Source organism: Cibotium barometz, chromosome 27 (assembly GCF_041138505.1).
Source record: "Cibotium barometz isolate CiBa-2024 chromosome 27, ASM4113850v1, whole genome shotgun sequence".
Lineage (NCBI taxonomy): Eukaryota > Viridiplantae > Streptophyta > Polypodiopsida > Cyatheales > Cibotiaceae > Cibotium > Cibotium barometz.
The window spans coordinates 18,710,550-18,734,822 of NC_141072.1; the positions used below are offsets into that span (position 1 = coordinate 18,710,550).

The window sequence follows — 24,273 nt, forward strand, 5'->3', positions numbered from 1 at the left end:
CTTGTGCTCCACTTAAAAGGATAGACCTTAATGAGCAATTGCATTGGTCATAGATGAACAAAAAATAACTATATTAGTTGCATGCTTTCCATTAGGACGCCACCAACTTGCACTAGCTTAGTGATGAAATTGTAAGGTGTTAAGTCTTTCAAATGGTAGAAAAGAGTAAATTTGTGCTTCATTATCCACTTGGTTGACTGGTTGGTGGCGCAGGTTGCATGACGGCCTATCCATGGAGCGGCCTATCCATGTCGCCGGCAAAACTCCTAAGGCATCATGTGGAGTGGTCGAAAAAAACTTGAGTTTAGTGTAGTTTGCACTTGCATATTTTGAAAATTACTTTCAAATTTGAAGGTACAAATACTTGCAGTTCTTGAGAAGTTATAGAATAAAAACCTTCAGGTTTCAAGATTTTCCTTTATAAATAATTTCACAACTTACTTTTTTTCGAACACTATCATGTGTTGAAAACACCTTAGGGTTCTGGAAAAGATAGGTTCACTTTAACCCGGAGGTGGTACGAATGGTAAAATACTTCTTAAATGTTTTAGTTATAGTTATAATAAGATTAGATGAAATGATGAAATTTTAAAATTGTTGTTTTCCCTCTTTTAGCCAGAGGCTCTAGTTACGTCATTTATGTGTGAATTTTCAAAATGGTGGGAGAATTCTTAAATGTTCTAGTTTTAGTTATAACTAGTACTCAACCCGCGCATTGTTGCGATATGTAAAAGACATTAAGAAACGGAACACATGAATGAAAGTCAGAATACAAAGAGTCAATGGAAGGGATTTTTTCTTGTAGAAATCCAGGATTTCTCTTTTCTCTCCTCTACTTGTGGCTTGGTTGTCCATGGTTAATACGTAATAGATTAGATTGATGAAATTATGAAAAATATGCTTATTCCGAAATTGCGGTTTTCTCTGTTAACCCGAGGCGAGTTACGTGGAATCGATAGCAAAAACGTGTGGAGGTGGGGACGCTCTTGCCACGGCGGATTTACGCCCCCCCTAATGTAGGCTAGCCAACGCTAGTGGCGCTTGCCGCTTCGCCTACTCACTGAGCCCTCCACATATAATGCCATTAAACTCAGGCAAGATAGTAGTTGCTATGAAAAGGCACGTACAGCTGAGCACGGCCAACGGATACTCTCTCTCTTTCTCTCTCTCTCTCTCTCGCTCTCTCACACGGGCGCGCCCATTCTCTCGCCTACATCACTCTCACCCCATCTTTCTCGAGTGTTGCCCCCACAATGCCTTCTCCTCCTGTCTCCACTCTCTTCTCTCTCTTGTTTCTATTCTGTTGCTGCTGCGCTCGTCCTTCCACCGCCTTAGCCGACCCTCAGCAGAACATCACCCTCATCCTTGGGCGGACAAGCGGCTTCTCGCTCTTCAACCGCCTGCTCTCCAGCACCAGCGTCGCCGCCGAGATCAACTCCCGGTCGTCCATCACTGTGCTGGCACCCAATGACAGCGCCCTAGGCCCCCTCCTGGCCGGCTACGAGGGCGGCGGCATCCCAGCGCAGCAGATCTCGGACACTCTGCGCTACCACGTCCTCCTGGAGTACATGGACATCCCGGACATGAGGCTCCGCCCGCCCGGCCAACTGGTTACTACACTTTACCAAACCACCGGCCGGGCAGCTGGAGAGCTGGGCTGGGTGAGCCTCTCCGTGGAGCCCAACGGCGATGTCGGCGTCGGGCTGCCGTTCCGGGGCGCCCCACCAAACGCCACCATCGTCGCCACGCTGTCACTCTTCCCCTACAACATCAGCGTCTTGCAAGTGGACAAGGTGCTGGTACCCCCACAGCTGGCCCAATCACCACCGCCCCCGTATCCGCAGATCAACATAACGGACGAGCTGGTCCGAGCTGGCAGGTTCAACACGTTCGTGGCATTCTTGCAAGCGACGGGGGTAAATCAGACGTTCCAGGACAGCGAGAGCAAAGAGGGGATAACGATCTTCGCTCCTGCTGACGAGGCCTTTGCGGCCCTGCCCTCGGCATCGCTGCAGAAGCTGACAGCTCAGCAGAAAATTCTGGTGCTGGAGTACCACGCCCTCAACACCTACTACGCGCTGGGCACCCTCAAGGAGTTCAAGAACCCAGCGGCGCCTACCGTTGCCACGTCGGACCCCCGCAGCGGGGGTGCTGGCCAGTTCACCGTCAATGTGACCAGCGTTAATGGGGTCTTTACGATCTACACAGGGGTCGTCGTAGCTCCTGTTGTCGACACCGTTTTGGAAGAGAAGCCCGTGTCCATCTTCGTCATCGACAAAGTCCTCCTGCCCAAGAGCTTATTTGGCGACACCCGCCACAATAGCGGCGGTTCGTCTCACTCGCCACCAGCTCCGCCGCTGAAGTCTCATCAATCGCCAGCGCCGCGGCCATCCCTGAGCCCAATGGCGCCGTCACCTCTGCCACAAGCTCCTGCGGCGCCGATTCCGCCAGATACAGCATCGGGCCCGCCAACTGTAGCAGGGTCCCCCAACCTTTCGTCGACGGCTTCTCCTAGCGCTACGCCATACCCACTTTCTTCATCATCGCAAGCGCAAACGCCCAGCTCTGCAGCATTCTTTTTGGTCTTCCTTTTACTACCGCTTCTACAATAGCTGGACATAACTAACCCACCTTTTTGCCTAAGCGCTTTCATACAGAGGCTTATACACACAACAGTTAGATACACGCATCCTCCCACACCAGGTCAGACAGGACACTCAATAGTTTTTGATATCCTGGTGCCGTTTGTACAGATAAGGCCAAGGCCACCCGCATTTTAAAAATAAGTTATGTTATCGGCGCTTTTCCTTTTTGAAGTACAGAAAGACTTTCTTTTAGAAAAAGAATTTGAATGCCAAACATGTTCTCTTTTCTTCACTCGAGTAGTATCTTGGGCCTTAATAATCCTGTATACTGACCTATATTTTAATCCATAATACATATCTTGGAGATTAGTGATTGGGTGTGTGCTTGATTGTGAGTGCTTTTGTGTGTGTGTGTGTGTGTGAGAGAGTGAGAGAGAGAGAGAGATCTTTGGTGGGGTTGATACTTGTGGCATTTCCAAGGAGATTAGTGATTGCGTGTTTGCCTGATTGTGACTATGCAAGTTCTTAAGTTTGTAGGGTTGATTATTCGTGTGGCTCTTGGTTAATATGGTTTGCGTATGACCTTTAACGTGGGGTGGGTGGTTAGAATATGGATTAGTTTGAAAGTTTTTACATAACTTGTGCACCTTTTACAAGTCCCCATGTTGAGATGATTACTTAGTTTGCATATGCATAACCTTTGATGAAGTGTGTGTATGTGTGTGCGCAGGCACGTGCATATGATGTGTTGTGAAGTCCTTAAGTTGAATGTAGAATATGGATTAGTTTGAAAGTTTTACATAACTTGTGTGCCTTTTACAAGTCCCCATGATGATGAGGTGATTACTTGTAAGTTTGCATATGACCTTTGACGAAGTGTGTGTGTGTGTGTGTGCACGTGCATATGATGTGTTGTGAAGTCCTTAAGTAGAACGGGAGAATCATTATTAGATTGACGTATTTTTTGTTACGGATGATTAACTAATTGCATGTATAAATATCTTTATTATTTCTTACTGAGTGTAAATGAACTTGCAATCACTAACTCATCAACGTGAACAATACTAACTTTTGAAGTTTCTACTATTAATACATTAATTGCATCAATTTTATGGAAACCTACATACCTTCATCTCCCTCGGTAATATGAAGAGATTCACCATCCAAGCAAACTTCAAAATTGATTACATTAATCACATTAATTTTATGGAAACCTACGTACCTTCATGTCCCTAGGTAATATGAAGAGTCACCATCCAAGCAAACTTCAAACGATTACCATGATGTTACAAATGTTTTGTTGTGCATGATTTCCTATATTTATGAACATGTGGTAATTGATGCGTTTATAAAGTCCTAATATTGCTAACTCATCAACATGAACAATATAAGCAACTTCATATCCTTAAGTGACATGAAGAATGAGTCATCATCCAAACAAGCACCAAACGATTATTCATTATTCTACTTGTGTGCATAGCCATGATGTGATAAATTTTGACAAATTTTGGTGCTTGTATTGTTCAAAAGAAATCAACATATTTTTCACACCATGCATGCTACATTCTCTCAAATGATTTCTAGAAATGGATCTTTTGCTCTTAAGTCTAAACCATGCAACTTGTATATCTTGAACTAGGATGTTTGAGGGGATTGACATATCTCAATGGTTGAAACAACTCTGAGCCCAAGAATTAGGCAACCAAGAAATGATTGTAAGAGAGGGCTTTAATGTTCCTTTTACACATTTGATTAACCAGTGTTGAATTGTTGTTACATCAAGCCACGTGATCCATTGATAGAGCTGTCTATTGGAAATGGCTCATTGCCATTGTGGCAAAAATTGAATTGTATGTAGTAATAGCAAAGGTGTTCTGTTCACCCATCCAAAGGCAACTTTTTCAAGTTTAGCTTATAAAAACCATGAAATTATTACGTCTGAGTGTGTTGAATTTGTTGTTGCATTAAGCTAGGTGATCCATTGATAGGACTACTTCATGGAAATGGCTCATTGCTAGTGGTAAAAATGGAATCATATGTAGTAATAGCAAAGTTGTTGCGTCCACTCATCCCATTGTCGAGCAATTTTGTCAACTCTAGCTCGTAGAAACCATGGAGTTATTGTGTAAAGCAATGGTGGACATCCAACTCAAGAGGAAGTCTAAGGTATCAATGAGTTTTAGATATATGTAACAAGTGTGAAAAACTCATCATTTATTGTTAACCCACAATGGGATTAATGAGTTTTAGATATATGTAACAAGTGTGAAACACTCATCATTTATTGTTAACCCACAATGGGATTAACTGATGTTGCCACTAATATTCTACATCAAAGAGAAAAGATGGGATACACCAAAAGATATACCCTTTCACATACACATCCACATCCATTTCCTTCCTATCTCACCCTTTCACATATCCTCGTCTCATTCTCATCTCATCATTCACATCCACATCCATTTACTTCACATCTCATCCACATTCATTTTCATCACACCACATCCTATCACATCTATTCACATCTTATTACATCCATTCACATCCTATCGCATCCCCTATCACATCCCATTTACATCTTATCACATCTATTCACATCTTATCATATCCCATTCATATCTTATCGCATCCCATTTACATCTATTCACATCTATTCACATCATATCCCATTCATATCTTATCGCATCCCATTTACATATAATCACATCTATTCACATCCTATCACATCCCATTTACATCTTATCACATCCATTCACATCCTATCGCATCCCATTCACATCTTATTCCCATTCAATAGCTTTTCCTACTTCGATACCGATAATGAGACTTTTTCTAAATTTTTGCCAATTGTTTGGCTTAGATAAAGGTTCTTTTTCTCGTGACGACTATTTCCATATTCTTTCTCAATTTCTCAAATGAATTATATTCAATATTTCTCTTTTGAATAAAAGAATTTATGGGATTTACAAAAATCAATTCTACCCATATTTTCACTTTTGATAAATATTCATAAATTGAATTATACTAAAAATTTATCTTTTTTCCATTTAATTTCTTGGATCTCAAATATCATGGGAATTCCTCTTTTTACATTTAATTGCTTGAATTCTAAATGTCATGGGAATTCCTCTTTTATCATCAAATAAATTTATCTAAAATTTCTCTTTTCTTTAATGAAAATATCCATTAATTCAATATGCCAAGAATTTCACTTTTACTATTTAAATGATTGAATTCCAAATGTCATGGGAATTCCTCTTTTATCATTTAAATATTTCTCATGCATAAAATAATTTTATCTAAAATAAAATATCTATTAATTCAATATGCCAAGAATTTCACTTTTACTATTTAAATGATTGAATTCCAAATGTCATGGGAATTCCTCTTTTATCATTTAAATATTTCTCATGCATAAAATAATTTTATCTAAAATAAAATATCTATTAATTCCAATATGCTAAGAATTTCACTTTTACTATTTAAATGATTGAATTCCAAATGTCATGGAAATTCCTCTTTTATCATTTAAATATTTCTTATGCATAAAATAAATTTATCTAAAATTTTTCTTTAAATTTAAATTAAATATCCATTAATTCCAATATGCTAAGAATTTCACTCTTCCTATTTAAATGATTGAATTTCAAATGTCATGGGAATTCCTCTTTTATCATTTAAATAAAATTATCATAATTTTCTCTTTTCTTAATTATTTAATTATACATAGACCTTAAAAATTAGTTTTCCATTGAATGTGATGAAAATCATTGTTTTAGCCTAGGATATTCAATCCTAGAATATGGTAGGAAGTCCTCTTTTCACGTTATGCAGCATAAGGATGAATTATGTATCAATTTCTTATAAATTTTGCCATAGCTCCGTTGCTATTACTGATAATTTTTTAATATTTTTGAAAAGAATAAGACTTAGTAATATAATTATGATAGTATAACTATCTTTTAACCTTAAATCCAATTTATGGATTTAACTCATAAGATTACCTTAAATTACTAGAATATAAGTATAAAAAACCATTTTCTTCACCTCTAGCTTCACAAGCCTAGAGTTTGATTTGTGAATTGAGAATTTCTCCATGAGAAGCATCAATTGAATAGAGAATTGGTCATAGGAATGACCATTCTTTGGGGGAGAGAGAGATAAACATAAAAAGCATCCTAATTAAGCATAAATGTAAACTTTTCTTAATTATTCATTACAACTCTTAAGAAAAGCTTGATTTGCATTATAAACACTTAATTTAGAAACTTCTCAAGTTTGAGAGGAGTTGAGAAGTGAAAACATTGAGAATAGTAGAGAAAAGCCATAAAATTACACTTTACCTCTTATTTTTGCTTGCTTCTCTATCTTAGAAGAAGCCTCCAACCAACCAAAGAGGCTCCACTCTCTCCAAAAGTAAAGGATTTTTAAGGGATAATAAAAAATGTCATTATTTTAATGTAATACTGGCATGGTATAGCTCACACATTTTTTTACAAAAGACTAAGGATCTATTTATAGGCGAGGGAGGCCTCTAACCAAGTCTAACTAGGTTCTAGAATTTTCTAGGTTCAGTTTGGCTGAATTTGGACAAGATTTGGACCTAGTTTGGCTCCCTTTTGATTTGGTTTGATCCAGAAGAGAGGAGAGATAAAAATATCACATTTTTTTAAGTTAAAAACTCCACCACATGTGTGAAATAGGAGCCTCCTTGAAGTCTCCCCCCCCTTACCAAGGTGTCAAAAATGTATCATTATACCAAAATATCTTATTTTTTAAGTAATATCTCATAGTTTTTAACTAATAAACCTTGTACTCAGTCAACTCTTCATCTTATGTGGGCATTTACTCATTTTTGGGTATTTTCTTTTATTCATTGGATTTATCTCCTTCCCACACTTGGATTGGACAATAGGAACCTTAATCGGAGTTGATTTTTATGCATAAATCGATTGGAATAACACTTTTAAAATAAAAAGAATTTCTTTATACATCTATTTATGCATAAAAATTAATTTTTATAAGAATAACGCTTTTGTAATAAAAAAATCCTTTATGCATCTTTCTATGCACAAAAATCAAATTTAATAAGAATAGCACTTTTGTAATAAAAAAAAATTCCTTTATGCATCTTTCTATGCATAGAAATAAAATTTAATAAGAATAACACTTTTGTAATAAAAAAATTCCTTTATGCATCTTTCTATGCATAGAAATAAAATTTAATAAGAATAACACTTTTATAATAAAAAAAATTTCCTTTATGCATCTTTCTATATGCATAGAAATCAAATTTAATAAGAATAGCACTTTTGTGATAAAAAATTTTCTTTATGCATCTTTCTATGCATAGTTTAATAAGAATAACATTTTTTTATAATAAAAAAATTTCTTTTATGCATCTTTCTATGCATAGAAATCAAATTTAATAAGAATAACACTTTTGCAATAAAAAAAATTCCTTTATGCATCTTTCTATGCATAAAAATTAAATTTAATAAGAATAACACTTTTGTAATTAAAAAAATTTCTTTATGCATCTTTCTATGCATAGAAATCAAATTTAATAAGAATAGCACTTTTATAATAAAAAAAAATTCCTTTATGCATCTTTCTATACATAGAAATCAAATTTAATAAGAATAATACTTTTGTAATAAAAAAATTTCTTTATACATATTTCTATGCATAGAAATCAAATTTAATAAAAATAACACTTTTGTAATTAAAAAAAATTCTTTATGCATCTTTCTATGCATAGAAATCAAATTTAATAAGAATAACACTTTTATAATAAAAACAAATTCCTTTATGCATCTTTCTATGCATAGAAATCAAATTTAATAAGAATAACACTTTTATAATAAAAACAAATTCCTTTATGCATCTTTCTATGCATAGAAATCAAATTTAATAAGAATAACACTTTTATAATAAATTTTTTTTCTTTATGCATCTTTCTATGCATAGAAATCAAATTTAATAATTAATATCAATGATATCCATGCATATTCATAGGTGAATATGTACATGGAGTAATTAGAATATTTCTCTTAGATGCAAAAATGGTGGGAATTACTCTTTTGGAATAACATAAAAACAAACTTTCTTTTTTTGCAAAACCTCCTTTGTATGGCTGACCATTTCTCATTTTTATCATTCCTTACATAACTTACTTAACCCAATTTAGAATTATAGAACTCTAATCTACACAATTTTCTAAATTCAAGAGAGTAAACAATAAGAAGAGTTTAATTAATCACTTAGTTAATCTTTCTAGGATTAAGAAAGGTTGGAATGTAAAGAAGAGAAGGGGGCAGCCTTTTCATCAAAGGCATAGCATTTGAATTTAATTCAATCATTTGCAAAACATAAAAATCAAGAAAACCATAGATTTTTTATTAAAATTTGTAAACAAAGTAAGAAAATTAGCTTACATGGAGCTTGTAAGCTCTCCTACTATTGCTTCATAAGCTCTTCTACTATTGTTTGAAGCAATAGTAGGAGAGCTTGTAAGCTCTCCTACTATTGTTTGAGGGATTGAGGGTTCTACTATTGTTTGAAGCAATAGTGGCCACCACTTCACTTTGGAGAGGATTAGGCCAAAAACAATTGAATTATTAAAAAATTCAATATAGATGGCTCTCAGGACAAGAGTAGAGTAACATTGCATAAACACCATTAAGCTTGGTTGGAAATGAAGCAAGACTCTACCCCAAATGAAGAAAGCTTATTTCAAGCTTTAATGAAAGCTCAATTGCATTTTAACTCTGGAACAAGTTCTGAGCTTGGTCTCCTGGCATTTAAGGAAAAGCTTATAGCAAAGTGGAAGGTTGGCAATGTGTTAATAGTTCAGAAAGATGGTGCAGGGGTTCCACCAAAACCATCCCAAGTGGAGGATGTTGATTATAGAGTCCTGGTGCTGGATGTTAAACTTGGAAACGATAATATTAAGGGAGCCTTATTGGATGGATGTTCAGGTGTCAATATCCTTCCAGAATCAATTTGTAGAAAATTGGGGATTTTTGAATTTGATGATGCACCCTTTCACGTGAAAATGGCAGATCAGAGGAGGGTACAACCTCTGGGAATTGTCAGAGGGCAGAATTTGCAGGTTGTTGGACTGAATTTTGCAGTAAATTTTGTTGTCCTGAAACTTGAAGAATTAAAAAATCATTATCCCATGATTTTGGGAAGACCCTGGTTGTGAGAGCTACCAAAGTGAAGCAGTATTGGGGAGCTGATCAGATTGTGATAAGGAGAGGAGGTAAGAAGAAGGTCAAATTGGACATGGTTTCCAAGGAGACCATACCTGAAAAGATGCAGGGGGGAAGAGAGCTTGAGCTCTTGCAAGCACACACACACACTCACAAAACCCTAATAGAGAACACACAATATGAAAGGTACTCAACCAATACATACACGGGTTCTCTATAGTGTGAACCCGACTAAATGAGCTGGCGCTATAACTATGCCAGTCTCTAGAATGGCTGTCACACAGCCTGTCATCCCACTGGCCGCATATCACCCAAGATCTCACCAACCATGCCAGTGGTGTAAGTGTGGGGCCTATCCCCCAGAGGTGGGTCATCAGTGGCCACCGCCTCACTAGACGAGCTCGATATCTCAACACTCCCCCTCGAGCTCAACTCCATCTCATGTACACCAAGCGAAGCCCTGAATCTGCGGAGCTTCTCTGTACCCAATGCTTTGGTGAAGATGTCAGCTACCTGATCCTCTGTGCTGACATAAACAAGGTCAAGGTCTCCTGCCAAGACCTTCTCTCTGACGAAGTGGTAGTGGACCTCTATGTGCTTCGTACGAGCATGAAAGACTGGGTTCCTGGCCAACTATATACTGCTAATGTTGTCACAGAAAATGACAACTTGTCTATCCACTGATAGACCCAAATCTGCAAGTAGCTTTCTCAACCAAGCTACCTCACATGCTGCCATAGCAGCTCCTCTGTACTCGGCCTCTGTACTCGATAGAGCAACCGTAGGCTGCTTCTTGCTGCTCCAAGTCACAGCAGCACTCCCCAAAGAAAACATAAAGCCACTGGTAGATCTTCTGTCTGAGATACTACCAGCCCAATCAGCATCTGTGTACCCATATACACATATCTCTGTCCCAGTCTCATAGAATAGTCCACAATGCAAAGTAGACTTCACATACCTCAGTATGCGTCTTACTGCATCCAAATGCGGTTTCTGTGGAACCTGCATAAACTGACTTACCAACCCAACAGCATAGCTCAAATCTGGTCTGGTGATCGTCATGTAGATCAAACTTCCTACTATGCGTCTGTACATAGTAGGATCCTCCAAGATCTCTCCTGAATCTGCACTCAACTTGCCATTCTGATCCAATGGCACAGAAATAGGCTTACAGCCTGTCATACCATACTTGGACAACATGTCCAAGCCATACTGTCTCTGCAGTAATCCAATACCATGTGGTGACCTAATCACCTCAATGCCCAAGAAATATCTGAGCTCCCCCAGATCCTTCATCTCAAACTTCTGTCTAAGCAAGATCTTTACAGCAAAGATCTCTGCATCATGGTCCCCCGTAATGATCAAGTCATCTACATAGATGACAACAAGCACAACCCCTCTATCACCATGTCTCACATACAGCGAGAAATCTGCATTGGCTACATGAAAGCCAATAGTGACAAGATATTCAGAAATCTTGTCAGACCATGCTCTTGGTGCTTGTTTTAAGCCATACAAGGCTTTCTTCAACCTGCAAACACGCTCGGGATGACCCACATCCTCATAACCAGGTGGCTGCAACATATACACCTCTTCCCATGCAAGAATGCATTCTTTACATCCATCTGATGTAAAGACCATTGCTTTGACGCAGCCACTGCTATCACAACTCTCACCGTTGCCATCTTGGCAACTGGGCTGAAAGTTTCCTCATAATCAATGCCATATGTCTGCACATATCCTTTGGCTACCAATCTAGCCTTGTACCTGTTTATGCTTCCATCACTGTTATGTTTAACTTTGTACACCCACTTGCATCCAATGGCTTTCTTGCCTTCAGGCAATTGCACTAAATCCCAAGTCTCATTTCCATATAGTGCATCCATCTCCTCATCCATAGCTTTCTCCCAACACACATTACCAACAGCCTCATCAATGCATGTGGGCTCTACAACCTGCACAACCTTTGCCATATATGCATAGTGATATGCCACATAACCATCATATGTAAATCTCTGCACAGGATTCTTCACTCTCCCTGATCAATGCATGTGGGCTCTACAACCTGCACAACCTTTGCCATATATACATAGTGATATGCCACATAACCATCATATGTAAATCTCTGCACAGGATTCTTCACTCTCCCTGATCTTCGCAGCTTTTCATTCATGGCTTCCATAGCCTTTTTTACACCAGGTGTTCTCATAGCTGGGATCCCAAGCTCCTCATCAAGGCTCATATCTGAGCCACTAGACTCTCCATCAACATGAGAATGCCCTGCAGAAATGTCAGGCATACCAAGGGGCTCAACCACTTTCTCTTTTCCTTTACGTGATGTAGTAATCACATTTGCAAGACTGGTATTATGACGCAGCCTGCCACTCCATGGTCTATCAACAGACCCACTAGATGAGGACTCTTCTCATTAGGGCCAAAAACGTCTCAAAATGGGCTGTGTAAGGAATTTCGCTAACTTGCTAATTAGTAGAATGTTGACGGTCAAAACGGCTCCAAATTTAGCCGTTTTGGGTATTTAAAGCGTATCTATCTGACTGAATACGTATCTAAGTGCATATTTTAAAATCTTAAAAAATAGATCGTTTTCATGCTACTCTTTAATGGCTCGTCTCGAAATTTGTCCTCTTATAGTGACTACGTGGCAAAATGACCATTCTCTCCAAACGCGCTCTTATCCATTCTCCAAAAAAATTTCACTCCTCTGCTTCTCTAAAAATTTCACAAGCTACATCTCATTCTCATTCTTCTGTGTCTCTCATGATCTAATAGCTCTGCTTATACTTTTTGCTCGGTTAGTAATGAGTGATACATCTAATCGAAAGTTTCATTTGAACATCAAGCTCAACCAAGAGTATGCAACTACACGGAGTGTCTACCAAAGATCCCTATCATGTGCAAATGAAGCTCAACATCTTCGCAACGAAGGAAAGAAGCATATTGACCTATGGACAGATGGAAGTCTATATCCACCGGATCCCAAAACAGGAAGGTATCCTTCTTTTCACACACCACATGATTTGATTAGATTTGTTGGTGATGGGGAGGATGGCTTACTTGGTTATAGTTCAAGACTATCTCAATCACATATTAATTATGCAGAATATACTACATATCTTCAAAATACTTCATCTTTGAATGCAACAAAAATTTTAGAACTTGAAAACGAAATAGTGTCTTTGAAACAAGAAAATGATCAATTGAAATCCTTAAAAGAAACTCCAATAGGATTAAGAGCACGAGTAAAACGAATGCGGGATGTAGTTAACTTAACAGAGAGATCTGGACAAAGAAAAAAAAGGTTAAAACTTGTAAGAGATCATGTTACTAACCTTCTAGGATTTGACATGTCTAATGCTCAGGAAAGGGTGAGATTTTTGAATGAGCTTATGAATAGGTCGGATATCTTGAAACTTTTAGAACTTCCTGAAAATCAAACTAAAAAAAAACTGGTCTTTCAACATCTATTAAAAGATATGGACTTATTAGTCCAGCCTTCCCAAATGCAAGAAGTTTGTGACACAATGGGAGTGAGTAGAAAGGGATACAGAGCCATCTCTAAAACCTGGTTCAGGGTCCTTAAGTATTACAAAATCAAAGCTTTTGGGTTGCCTAGACCTCACAATGTTGGAAAATATAGAACTATGTTAAATGAGGAAATTTCTAAACATTTCGGAGAGTATTTCCATATTGAGGGAACAATGCCATATGAGAGACAAAAAAAAAAATCATCTTTTGAATACAACGTTTATAATAATATTTGGATGAACATTAGAAAAGTCCAATCTTTTATGGTGAGATATTACAACATAAGAGAAATAGATTGTGAAGGAAAACTTGTATTTGTTTTAAAATTAGATGAAGCTCAAATCCAAAAGTGTCAAAAAATGGAAAGAATATCTATATCCCTAATGAATAAAGCATTGGACTATAGTCAGGGTAAGCTTGATTCTCCATACCACAAAACTCAATCAGAAATGGAGCTATGGTGGATTGGATCAGCTCAGGTACCAGTAGAGAGTCATGAAACATTAAAGTGGCTCTTCTCAAAAACAGACATTCCTTCAGTTATTCAGAGCCAGAATACAGGTGAACACCTTCATGTTGATGACATAGGTGATTTCATTGTGGAATGGCATTTGAGTGCCGACCTCAAGGCGTTGAAGTGTATGTTTGGTGTATGTGGAGGAGCAAATACCAAATATCCATGTCTTTATTGCATGGCAAGCACAGGGACAAAAGAATGGCTTGCAAAAAATGAGATTGGAAAACCACCATCCAGAAATAATGTGAATATTGTCGATTATCCAACTTCTGTTAAAATATGGGATCCAATTCTACCAATACATTTGAAAAATGTGCATATATGTACACTGCATGCAGAGATAAGAATCTTGGACAAATTGCTCAGACTTCATCTGGACTATGCATATTCTATTAAGCCGACTAAACTTGCAGATGAGTGCATAGAAAAGTGCGAAGCCTTGCTCTCTCAAATGGGTTTTCATGGTGGGGAAGTGCATCTTAAAAAAGATCCTGTTCTTTCTGGAGGAACAGGTGATGTTCTGCAAGATGTTTCAATGGGAGGAGCAAAAGCGAGAAGATTTTTGAGCAACCATGACACCAAACAAGTCAACGCAATGTGGAACTGTTGGAAACAGCTGTGTGTCATCACCACAAATGTCAAAAGTAGACCAGATGTAGCCAACAAACGTATGGAAGTTTGGAAAAAACTCGACAATTTTTTCAAAGTCCTTAGACGACAAGTTGGTTCAAATACTTATGCAGATGATTTCAAAACCGCAATAAAGCTTTTGATCAAAGCTATCACAGATGCCTGGGGAGAAAAAGACATAACTTATTACTTGGTGAGTATTCAGACTTATCAAAACAGTTATATATTGGTGTGTCCAGACTTATTACTTGAAATTTCTTAAATGTACTAACAAAAATTTTCTTTGTAGCATATTCTTTACTTGCATGGACCATATTTTGCTACAGAAGGACCACTTGCAACATGGAATACACAAGGATTGGAAAAGTCTCATTATCAAGCGAGAACTTCCTTTTTTAGATGTACCCGAAGAGGAGGAGGTGGACAAAGAAGAAGCAATGCACTAAACGAATTATTCAATTGGTTCTACAGGAGGCAATTACAAAGGATGAGATCAAAGACCCAGCAATCTGAAACTACACCAACACCTCAAGAAAGAGACTAATGATTACTAACACATTTGTACCTCTAACAAAAAGTTTTGCTGAAATAAAGTTGGTCCTTGCAAAATATTGTGTACATTAGTATTTGATTCTCTTGGGACTTCTTGGCATGTCACCTCTGTATCTCAAAAATTTTCTCCTTCTATAACCTCCAAGGAGATTGATATCTGACACCTCAGCTGCAGCTGCATAGCTAGAGTAGCAAAGAAAGTATCCTGCTCTTGAGGCATTGAAACCTGCAGCATATCCAAAGATTCTAAGAGCAGCAGCTCTCTCTAGAAGCAAAACCTTGTTAGCATTTATTTGAAGGGGAGTATATCCCATAAACCTTGACAACACCTTGAAGGCAAATATTGGCAACTTAGCATCTTCAGAGAAGTTCATGTGGAATGCACAGAACACAGCCTTATCCAATGTAGGCAAGTAGTGCATGAGAGCAGATGAAGGCCTTCTTGACCTTGTTTCTGTAGATTTCACTCTGGTGCCTCTAGCTCTTGCCAGAAAATCATCCTTATCAAGCAATTCAATCTACAAGACAAAAACCTCAATTAAAAAAAATTACAATCACAATAACATTTAACAAAGGATTAAATGGAAGCTACCTTCTGCAACTCATCCTCAATTACTACTTTGTCTTTCATCAAGTTGCAAGAGCCAACCCTTTCCACTTTATCAGAATCTGCCTGAAGCTTGAAATCTCTGCCAAAAGACTCAATACCTAACTCAATGAGCCTGTCCTCAAAATCCTCATCACTCAAGGAAGGTTTCCCCTCTTCCATTTTTTTAAGGCACAAGGCAAGTGCATCAGTAGCAGGGATAAATGAGTTGTCAGATGTTTGCAAATCAAGTGCCAAAAACTCTTCCTTTGGCTCTACTTCTGTATCAATAAAGTCTTTGGCCACTTCACAAGCTTCTGAAATTGCTGCAATACAGTAGTCTTCTCTGATATTGAAGAGACATTGAAGATAGGAAAGAGGAATAAAATCTTTCTCATTGATATAAAAGAAAGGAAGGTTTGGAAGAGTAACAGAGGATTCAGATATACTTGCTACCTCTGAAGGCTCTTCAGTAATAGTGGAAGCCCTAAATTCTGCAACATCAAGATTTGCACTTTCTCTCTCCTCAGCTTGAACATCAATTTCTTCCTCTTCTAAAATTTCACATTTCTCTAACTTTGAAACTGTGGTGACAATTAAGTTTTCTTCCTCATTCTCTGCATCAATTTCTGGTTGTTGCTCTTTATCCTGTATTTCTGCTTTCAAAAATAGGAAGAAAAGAAAGGAGACATCCTTGGGGACAAGGTTGCAATGTTTTTTATGGATAGGACAAGAAATGGATGAAGGGCATGTGAAAGAAGTTCTATTTGAAAATCTACTGAACCTCTTTGTTACTTTGGCTTTCTCCACAGATAGCTGTGTAAAATCTGTAAGGTGACAAAAATCATGGTCTCCGACACGAAAACAATGAGCTTGAATTGACATTTCAAATTGGTTGTACTCATCTTCAAGAATGTCCTTGAGCTTCAACAAAACATCTGAAAGAGAAAACCTTGGATTGAAAATCTCCACTGCATCAAAGTATACCTTCATATCATGACCATCTTGCAAAATAGCATTCAAGAGCTTCTCACTTGGGCTTTCTTCAACAAGCTCATGTCGACCCGCAACACCTTTACTCATTGAGATATTTGACAAAAATGCCTGAAAAATTCTGATGTGCCAGAACCAAGCGAAAATGAAAGGTCCAAAAAAATTGGAATGACACTATCGCTTGGTGCGGGATTTGACAATTCTAAGGTCTCCAAATTAATTTTGATTTTTGCAAAATAGAGTTTGGAAGAGAAAACGGTGCACAGCTTGATCTGACGCAAACGAGTGGTCCAAAACTGGGAAAAAATTTTAAAAGCGCGTGACTAAAAGACATTAAATAGTGACCGTTTATGCCACGTGGCAATAATGATTACATACCACGTGCACTCAACGGTACTTTGTACGACATATCCGAGGTATAAAAACTTAATATTGTTAAAAATATTCATTTTTTTCTCCGTCACTGTATCAAGCGAAATCAGGCTACCTTTTGTTTCTCAACCCCACTTTTCCCATATCAAGCGTTCTCAATTCCCTACCCGAATCAAGCGATAACGAACATCCGAGATCCTTGCATTCTCCGCGTCGCTTCGTTCCTGCCCGAATCAAGCGATTACTCACATCCGATCCACTAGGATTTCCCTCATCGCTTCGTTCGGGTCTTCATTTTTTTCTCCATCCCGCATCAAGCGATAACACAAATCCAAACCTCCCGGATTTTCATCATCGCTTCGTTCGAGATTTTAAGTATTTTTACTTCGTGCCCGAATCAAGCGATAATCACCATCCATAATCTTTGGAATCCCTTTATCGCTTCGTTCGGGCTACTTCCTTTTTTTGTCCTATAATACAAACTGCTTGATCTGGTCTCCTTTTCTAGCTTCAATGGCAAGGACGAAGCAGACTGCAAGGAAAGTTTACCCACCATTGGAGACTGAAAAAGCTGAAGACAAGCCAGGACCTTCCGAACAGGAAAAGCCCCTTCCAAAGCCTCGTGCGAGGGCGACAGCAAGAAAGAGATTGAATTATCAGGTGAAGTCCTTAAGAGAGATAAGAGCAGCACAGAAATCTACAAGTCTCCTCATCCCTCGACTGCCATTTACACGGGTTGTCAGGGATATATCAGAAAGGTTGGTTGGTAAAATGAGAAACACATATCTTCAGAAAGTTCGATGGGAAACCCAGGCCCTCATGTGTCTTCAAGAGGCTGCTGAAGATTTTTTAATCGACTTTATGAATGATGGCTACATTGCTGCTGCATTCGCTCATAGGATCACTCTTATGAGCAAAGATTTTGTGCTGGTGTCCAGACTTAGATATAAGTTTGACAAAGCTTTGGAGCCTATTCCAAGTCAAGATATGAGAGCTTTTGAAATTCTCAATATCCCTCCAGCAAGGCAACCCAAGCAGTCTGTTGTTATTGAAGATATTTCTCATCCTTATGATACAAGAAAAGCTCAGGATATCAAAGAAGAAGTTGAAAAAGAGAGAGAGCAAGAGAAAATTTCAGAGGATGCACTTCTTTCTCAGCAAGCTGAGATTCTCCATTCATCCAATTCAGAGCTTTATAAGAATGTGACAGGTCAGATGATAGTAGATGTGTCCATGCCTGGAGAGGATGAAGTGTATTGTGACATTGCCCCTGAGGACACAAGCATGCTTGTGAATCCTAATATTGAGATATCTGACACAGTCCTCTTCATCTGCCTGAGGTTTGTAGGGATTTGCTTTTGTTTTCTTGTTGAATTTCCCAGGAACCATATTTTGTTGACATGTTTTGTTTGTGTATCCAGATGTCTTATGAGGGATCTTCATGAATCAATGGCTGTGCAAGTGACAATTCTTGATCCCCTTGTTACACAGTGCCTTTTCAATAGGCAGGGGGATCTAGCAAGTTTTCTCAAAAACTTTGATATGCTTACCTGCAATTACATTGTGTACCCTTATGTTGAAGTGTAAGACTCATTCTCAATTACCTTTTGCCTATTATAGACATGACAGTTTTCATTACTAATTTCAGTACTCATATTATCACAGAGGCCATTGGAGTCTTATTATTATCAATCTATTGGATAGAGATGTGATCTTTATGAACTCTTTGGCATCCATCCATGGGAGAAGTAAAATGTAAGAATCAATTTTGCCATGTGTTGACCCTCAAATTTCTTGCATGATTTCAATTATTTGGTTGACCCTCAAAATTTTTTGTTTGCAGTGCTGCCAAACTTATCTTGAGTTTTCTAGCCTCTACCTATGTAGACTACAAACTTGAAGATTTTAAGTACTTCAATCAGGAAGTTCCCTTGCAAAAAGACTCAACATCTTGTGGATGGATGGTTCTTGCTTATGCTTGGAGATTTCTTGAGTCAAGATTCAGAATGACAACACTTCCTGTAAGTTCATGAATAAAAACCATTGATTGATTTAGTGAATACATTGAGTGACCTGTTTTCTTACTTTCTTATTTTCTTTTGTCTTAGTTGCATGAGTATTCAGATTCTTGGGTAAGTTGGGTAAGGGAGAAGGCAGTGTCCATGGTTTTGAGCAGATCCATCAATCCATATGATCCTGATTCTCCCTTTCCACCTGGATCCAAGGATACAACTTCAAAGAAAAGGAAAAGGGAGAAGAAGGAAAGCAAAGACAAGGATGACTCATTCAAGAAGGAAAAGACCTCTGCCAAAGAGAAGAAGAAGAGAAAGAAGAGCCCTTCCAAGAGCAAGTCTTCCAAGGGAAAAAAGAGCCATTCTAAAGAGAAGAGCCATTCTAAATTAAAGATCCCTCAGGCTACAGAGAAGATCCCTACCCCTCCTGTGAAAGAGAAGAGCCCTAGCCCACTTGCTAAAGAGAAGACCCCCAGCCCTCCTGCCAAAGAGATGAGCTCTTCACCAGCTCAAGGGAAGACACCTATCAAAGAGAAGATCCCTAGTCCTCCTACCAAAGAGAAGAGCTCTTCTCCAGCTCAAGAGAAGACACCTATCAAAGAGAAGACCCCTGTCAAAGAGAGGAGTGCTGCTAAAGGTCTTCCTTTACACTCACCAGTGAAATTTAAAATTCAGAAGCGTCGTTTGTCCAACAAAGGTAGTAAGAGGGCAAATGTTGGCTCTCCATTTAATTTCTTGTTCAAGTTCCCCAAGAAGACTGCCAAGTCTCCAAGGCCAACCTCCAAAGAATCTTCTCCAAAACCAGACCCCACTGCCAAATCTCCCTCGCCAACACGTGAAGGTCTAAAAGAGGAGCCCAACTTACCACCATTAGGGGAATCCACTCTAAAGTCTTCCTCTCCAACACCTCAAGTGCTGAAAACTCCAGAACTAGAACCTCAATCAGCAAAATTTGATCGAAGCAAACAGAAGAGAGAAAGATTCTCTAAAGATGCAGGGTCATCTCATGCCAAAAGGAAAGTTGATTTTGCAGAGTGATTCCACATATTGGATTTTGTTTTGTTCATTTTGTCCATATGAACACACATTTTTTGGGTTAATTTTCTGTAAAATTCTGTATCAATAATTTGATATCAATCTGTTAAAGCTTGTTTTGTGTCGCGAACAATTTGTTAACCAATTTTGTGAAGAAGACGAGACGAAATCTAGCAGAATATATTGATTACATTATCATTTTCAACTATACAAACTTGCCCTTGCAAGTGGCTCAAATACAACTTTTTTTGGGGGGAGACATGTGATGCATGAGGTTACACTCTCCATCCTTGTACGGATAACAATATCATCTACTTTGAATCTATATTCAGGTGATATTTCATCCAGAAACTCAAGCGACTCTCTAACATGTTGTAGTCGCCAGTTTGATGTTACTATGAGTTTCCTAGGATCTATGAATGGATGGACTATGATGTTAAATTCAAACTCTGGACAATTCTCTTCAGAGTCCAAAGGGACCCAACTACCAAGCTTGCTTTTCCATCTCCTATAGTCATAGCCCAAAACTAAGGATTGGCGACACAGTTGGTATGAGATGGACAAAGAATTTGGGCTTACTCTACAACTGATATTGTCCCCCATATGAAAAGTTTCCTTGGTACTCCATCCTTCTCCAAGTACAGTGTCCAGATCAGTCAGAGATAGTCTTCTATTAAGCCACATCGTTCTTGTCCTCTCCAATTCCATTGTTTTGAAACATGCCACAAAGACATGTATAGGCAAGAACCATTGAAGTTTAATCCTTCTTGAAATCCTTCCAGGAGACATTGCTTTAAGAATATCATCTTTGATTTTGGATTTGAAGCTTGTTATGGTATTTGGATCAGGAACTTCCCATTCTAGTGACATTATTGTGGGAATAGGTATGTCATACAATTCTCCATGAACACCTTCTCTTGATGGAACCCTGTATTCTGCAAAATACACAAATAAATCCACTGATTTGTAAAATGAAGGTGGTTTGTCTGCGTACATGACATCTGCAATCCCCTTGTGAATTGCCTTGAATGTGCCACTTAAGCTCTCAACAGGCTGCCACTCCACAGCTGTTGACGAAAAGATAACTGAAATGAAACAAACAACAAATATATCAGAAAGAGAAATATTGTGTTGTGTCAAATAGATAAAGGTTTGTTGAATTACAGTAAGAATGGAGAATTGGATGTTCATCCAAGTTCAACACCATGTCTTTGGCCATGTAGACATGTTGAACTTTTGCAAGCCAGCCATTGTCGGTCACTTTGAATGCAAGAACACGACCTTTCCAATGGGATTTCACTTCATTTCGCTTGGTTCTTTTCACCCTGTGGGCACCTTTGCAAGAGGGAAGCATTGTTACCCAATCATTCACACGAAAAGACATGGGTTTCCAAACACCATCTTCTCTCGTGTTATGAAAATCACAAGAAGTAATATTATGAGAAGGACGACGTGAGGACGCCATAGAAGCTCACAGATAAGAGAAAAATAGTAAATCTTTTGAATAGTGAATCTTTTGAATAGTGAATCTTTTGAAAGTGCAAAGAAGAAAGAATAAACCATATGCCAAAATGAAAGGAAGGCGGAAAGTAGACGTCTGATGTTTTGTCATTAATAGCGTTGTTTTCAAGGCCTGAAAAGGGGATTTCGTATCTTAATGCTTGATTTTTTGAAATAAAAAATGGAACATGATGTCACTATTTTGGACCCAAACTTTAATGTTGGCCATCGTAAACGTCTAAATTTAGCCGTTTTAGCCGTTCGCCACTAAAATAGAACCGTTAAGAAGACATTTGGAGGAGACAAGAATGCCATACTTTTGTATACGTGTCAATTCACAATTGGACAATTTCTTAATCCTTGGATTAACAAACAGCCCTTTTCTAGCCGTTTTTGGCCCTAATGGGTCCACTCAAAGACTGTGATTGCTGACCTGCATTCTGTGCAACCACACTTCCACTGTGTGTTGTTGTTGTTGTTGATTCTGGGATTGTTGTTGCTGCTGCTGGCTGCTGGCCATAATTCTGATTACCTGTTCGGCCACCTCCTTGACCACGTCCACGGCCTCCTCTACCTCGTCCTCTTCCTGAACTCGTGTAGAAGGCCTGTTGCTCTGAACTGTTTTTGCTTTGTGAAGACTGTTGGTCTTCACCCAAGTTCTTCTCTTCAATAATCAGCATAGACACCAAATCTGTAAAGTTGGGAATGTTTTCCCGAGTCTGAATAGACGTCTTGAACGCCTTGTATTGTGGCCCGAGACCACGTAGACAGACCTCCACCTTATCATCATCATCTACTGACACACCAATAGATGCGAGGGATTCCACAACACCCTTTATCTTCAACGCATAGTCATTTACAGACATGCTCTTTTTCTCCACAGTATGAAGTTCATTCTTCAACTGTATCTTACGTGCCTTGGTATTTGTTTCATAAAGCTTTACCAAGGTGTCCCACGCCTCCTTGGGGGAGTTGGCATCCTGAATGTGCCCAATCATGGTATCCTGTATACTAATGGAGAGCCAATACATAACCTTCCTGGCTCCTTGGTTCTAGTCTTTAAACTCTTTCACATCTGCAGCAGTCGGATTTATATCCGGTATCTCTGGTGCCTCTTCATGTTCACCTTCTATGTAGTCCCAATAGCCTTTTCCCATCAGGAAATTCGTCAACCTGAACCTCCAAGCATGGAAGTTATTCTTGTCAAGCTTCTCAGCCACAATCTGAGTTATCCCATCATTTGACATCTTGCCAAACACACAATTTTACCAGAAACTACACTCTGGTTTTTCTGCACAAACTGCTGTATTTTCTGCACACGGTACTGTAGTACTCTCAAATGTCACCAACAGTGACTTCAATGTGCATACATACAACCAATGGCAACTGTAGACCTCTTTGCAGCACCCACAGTGTCTGCACAGTCAATCTGTCTTCTTGCAGTTCTTAAAACAGAGTTCTGCAGAGAATCGATGACTTACCCGCAGTGCTTGAAATCGCCTGCTTTCTGAAAAACGGAGGTCCAGACGCGCCCGAAACGCGTTTTCGGCCCGAAAATAGTAGTCCGATAGGACTGTATAGTTGCCCGAAAATAGTAGTCCGATAGGACTGTATAGTTGCCCTATAGCTTTACTCCCGCGAAGAAAGCTCCTCAATCAGAGATCGTTTGCCGGTGCCTCCCGTAGAGCTCCCGACAAGGGTGTAGTCACCAACACAATAGGGAAGAGTAGTTGAAGCTCTTACCCTCGTACCGCTTCCTGTGGTTCTCTTGCTTGCAGCTCAGCCCTTAGCACGAACCAGGCTCTGATACCATGAAAAGATGCAGGGGGGAAGAGAGCTTGAGCTCTTGCAAGCACACACACACACTCACAAAACCCTAATAGAGAACACACAATATGAAAGATACTCAACCAATACATACACGGGTTCTCTATAGTGTGAACCCGACTAAATGAGCTGGCGCTATAACTATGCCAGTCTCTAGAATGGCTGTCACACAGCCTGTCATCCCACTGGCCGCATATCACCCAAGATCTCACCAACCATGCCAGTGGTGTAAGTGTGGGGCCTATCCCCCAGGCGGGTCATCAGTGGCCACCGCCTCACTAGACGAGCTCGATATCTCAACAATACCTAGGGTTTTCAAGCCATTGTTTGTGAAAACAATCAATATGATACGAGAACTACAGGAGGATGAGGAAGAAGAATTTTTGAAGAGCAATCAATCAGTTCTGGAGGATGAGGAAGAAGAATTTTTGAAGAGAAATCCATCAGTGGTGCCTGTTTTTGAGGTGGATGTTGAGAAGATTGTGCCAACAGTATGTGTTTCAGAAGGAGTACCACCCAAGAAAAACTCCAATTATGTTAGATCAAGACTTGGATTAGAGAATGGAGGAAGAGATTGCATCAAATCAGGATGAGGAAAGAGTAGAATACACAGGAAGGCATTGAAGTGGTAATACAAGCTGAAAAAGTTTTTGAAGAACATATGTCAAAGACATCAAGGGTCAAAGAAGATGATTTTCAAGATTTAAATTTGGGAACATAGGAGGATCCAAGAAATATAAAAATTAGTATAAATCTGAAAAAAAGATAGTTTAAGGAAGATCTTAAAAGCCTTTTGTTGGAATTCAGGGATATTTTTACATGGCATTATATAGATATGAAGGGAGTGGATCCAAACTTTTGTCAGCACAAGATCAATTTGAAAAAGGATGTTGTACCTATA

The 24,273-nt window shown here is 38.8% G+C and overlaps 1 protein-coding gene across 1 annotated transcript; it reads left to right on the forward strand.

Annotated features, from left to right (window-relative positions):
* The first annotated feature begins 1,133 nt into the window (after positions 1 to 1,133).
* LOC147623130 (fasciclin-like arabinogalactan protein 4) lies at positions 1,134 to 2,887 on the forward strand. The gene has a single exon (XM_086821817.1). The coding sequence runs from the start codon at positions 1,254 to 1,256 to the stop codon at positions 2,610 to 2,612; it is 1,359 nt and encodes a 452-aa protein (XP_086677943.1). The 5' UTR covers positions 1,134 to 1,253; the 3' UTR covers positions 2,613 to 2,887.
* Positions 2,888 to 24,273: the final 21,386 nt, after the last annotated feature.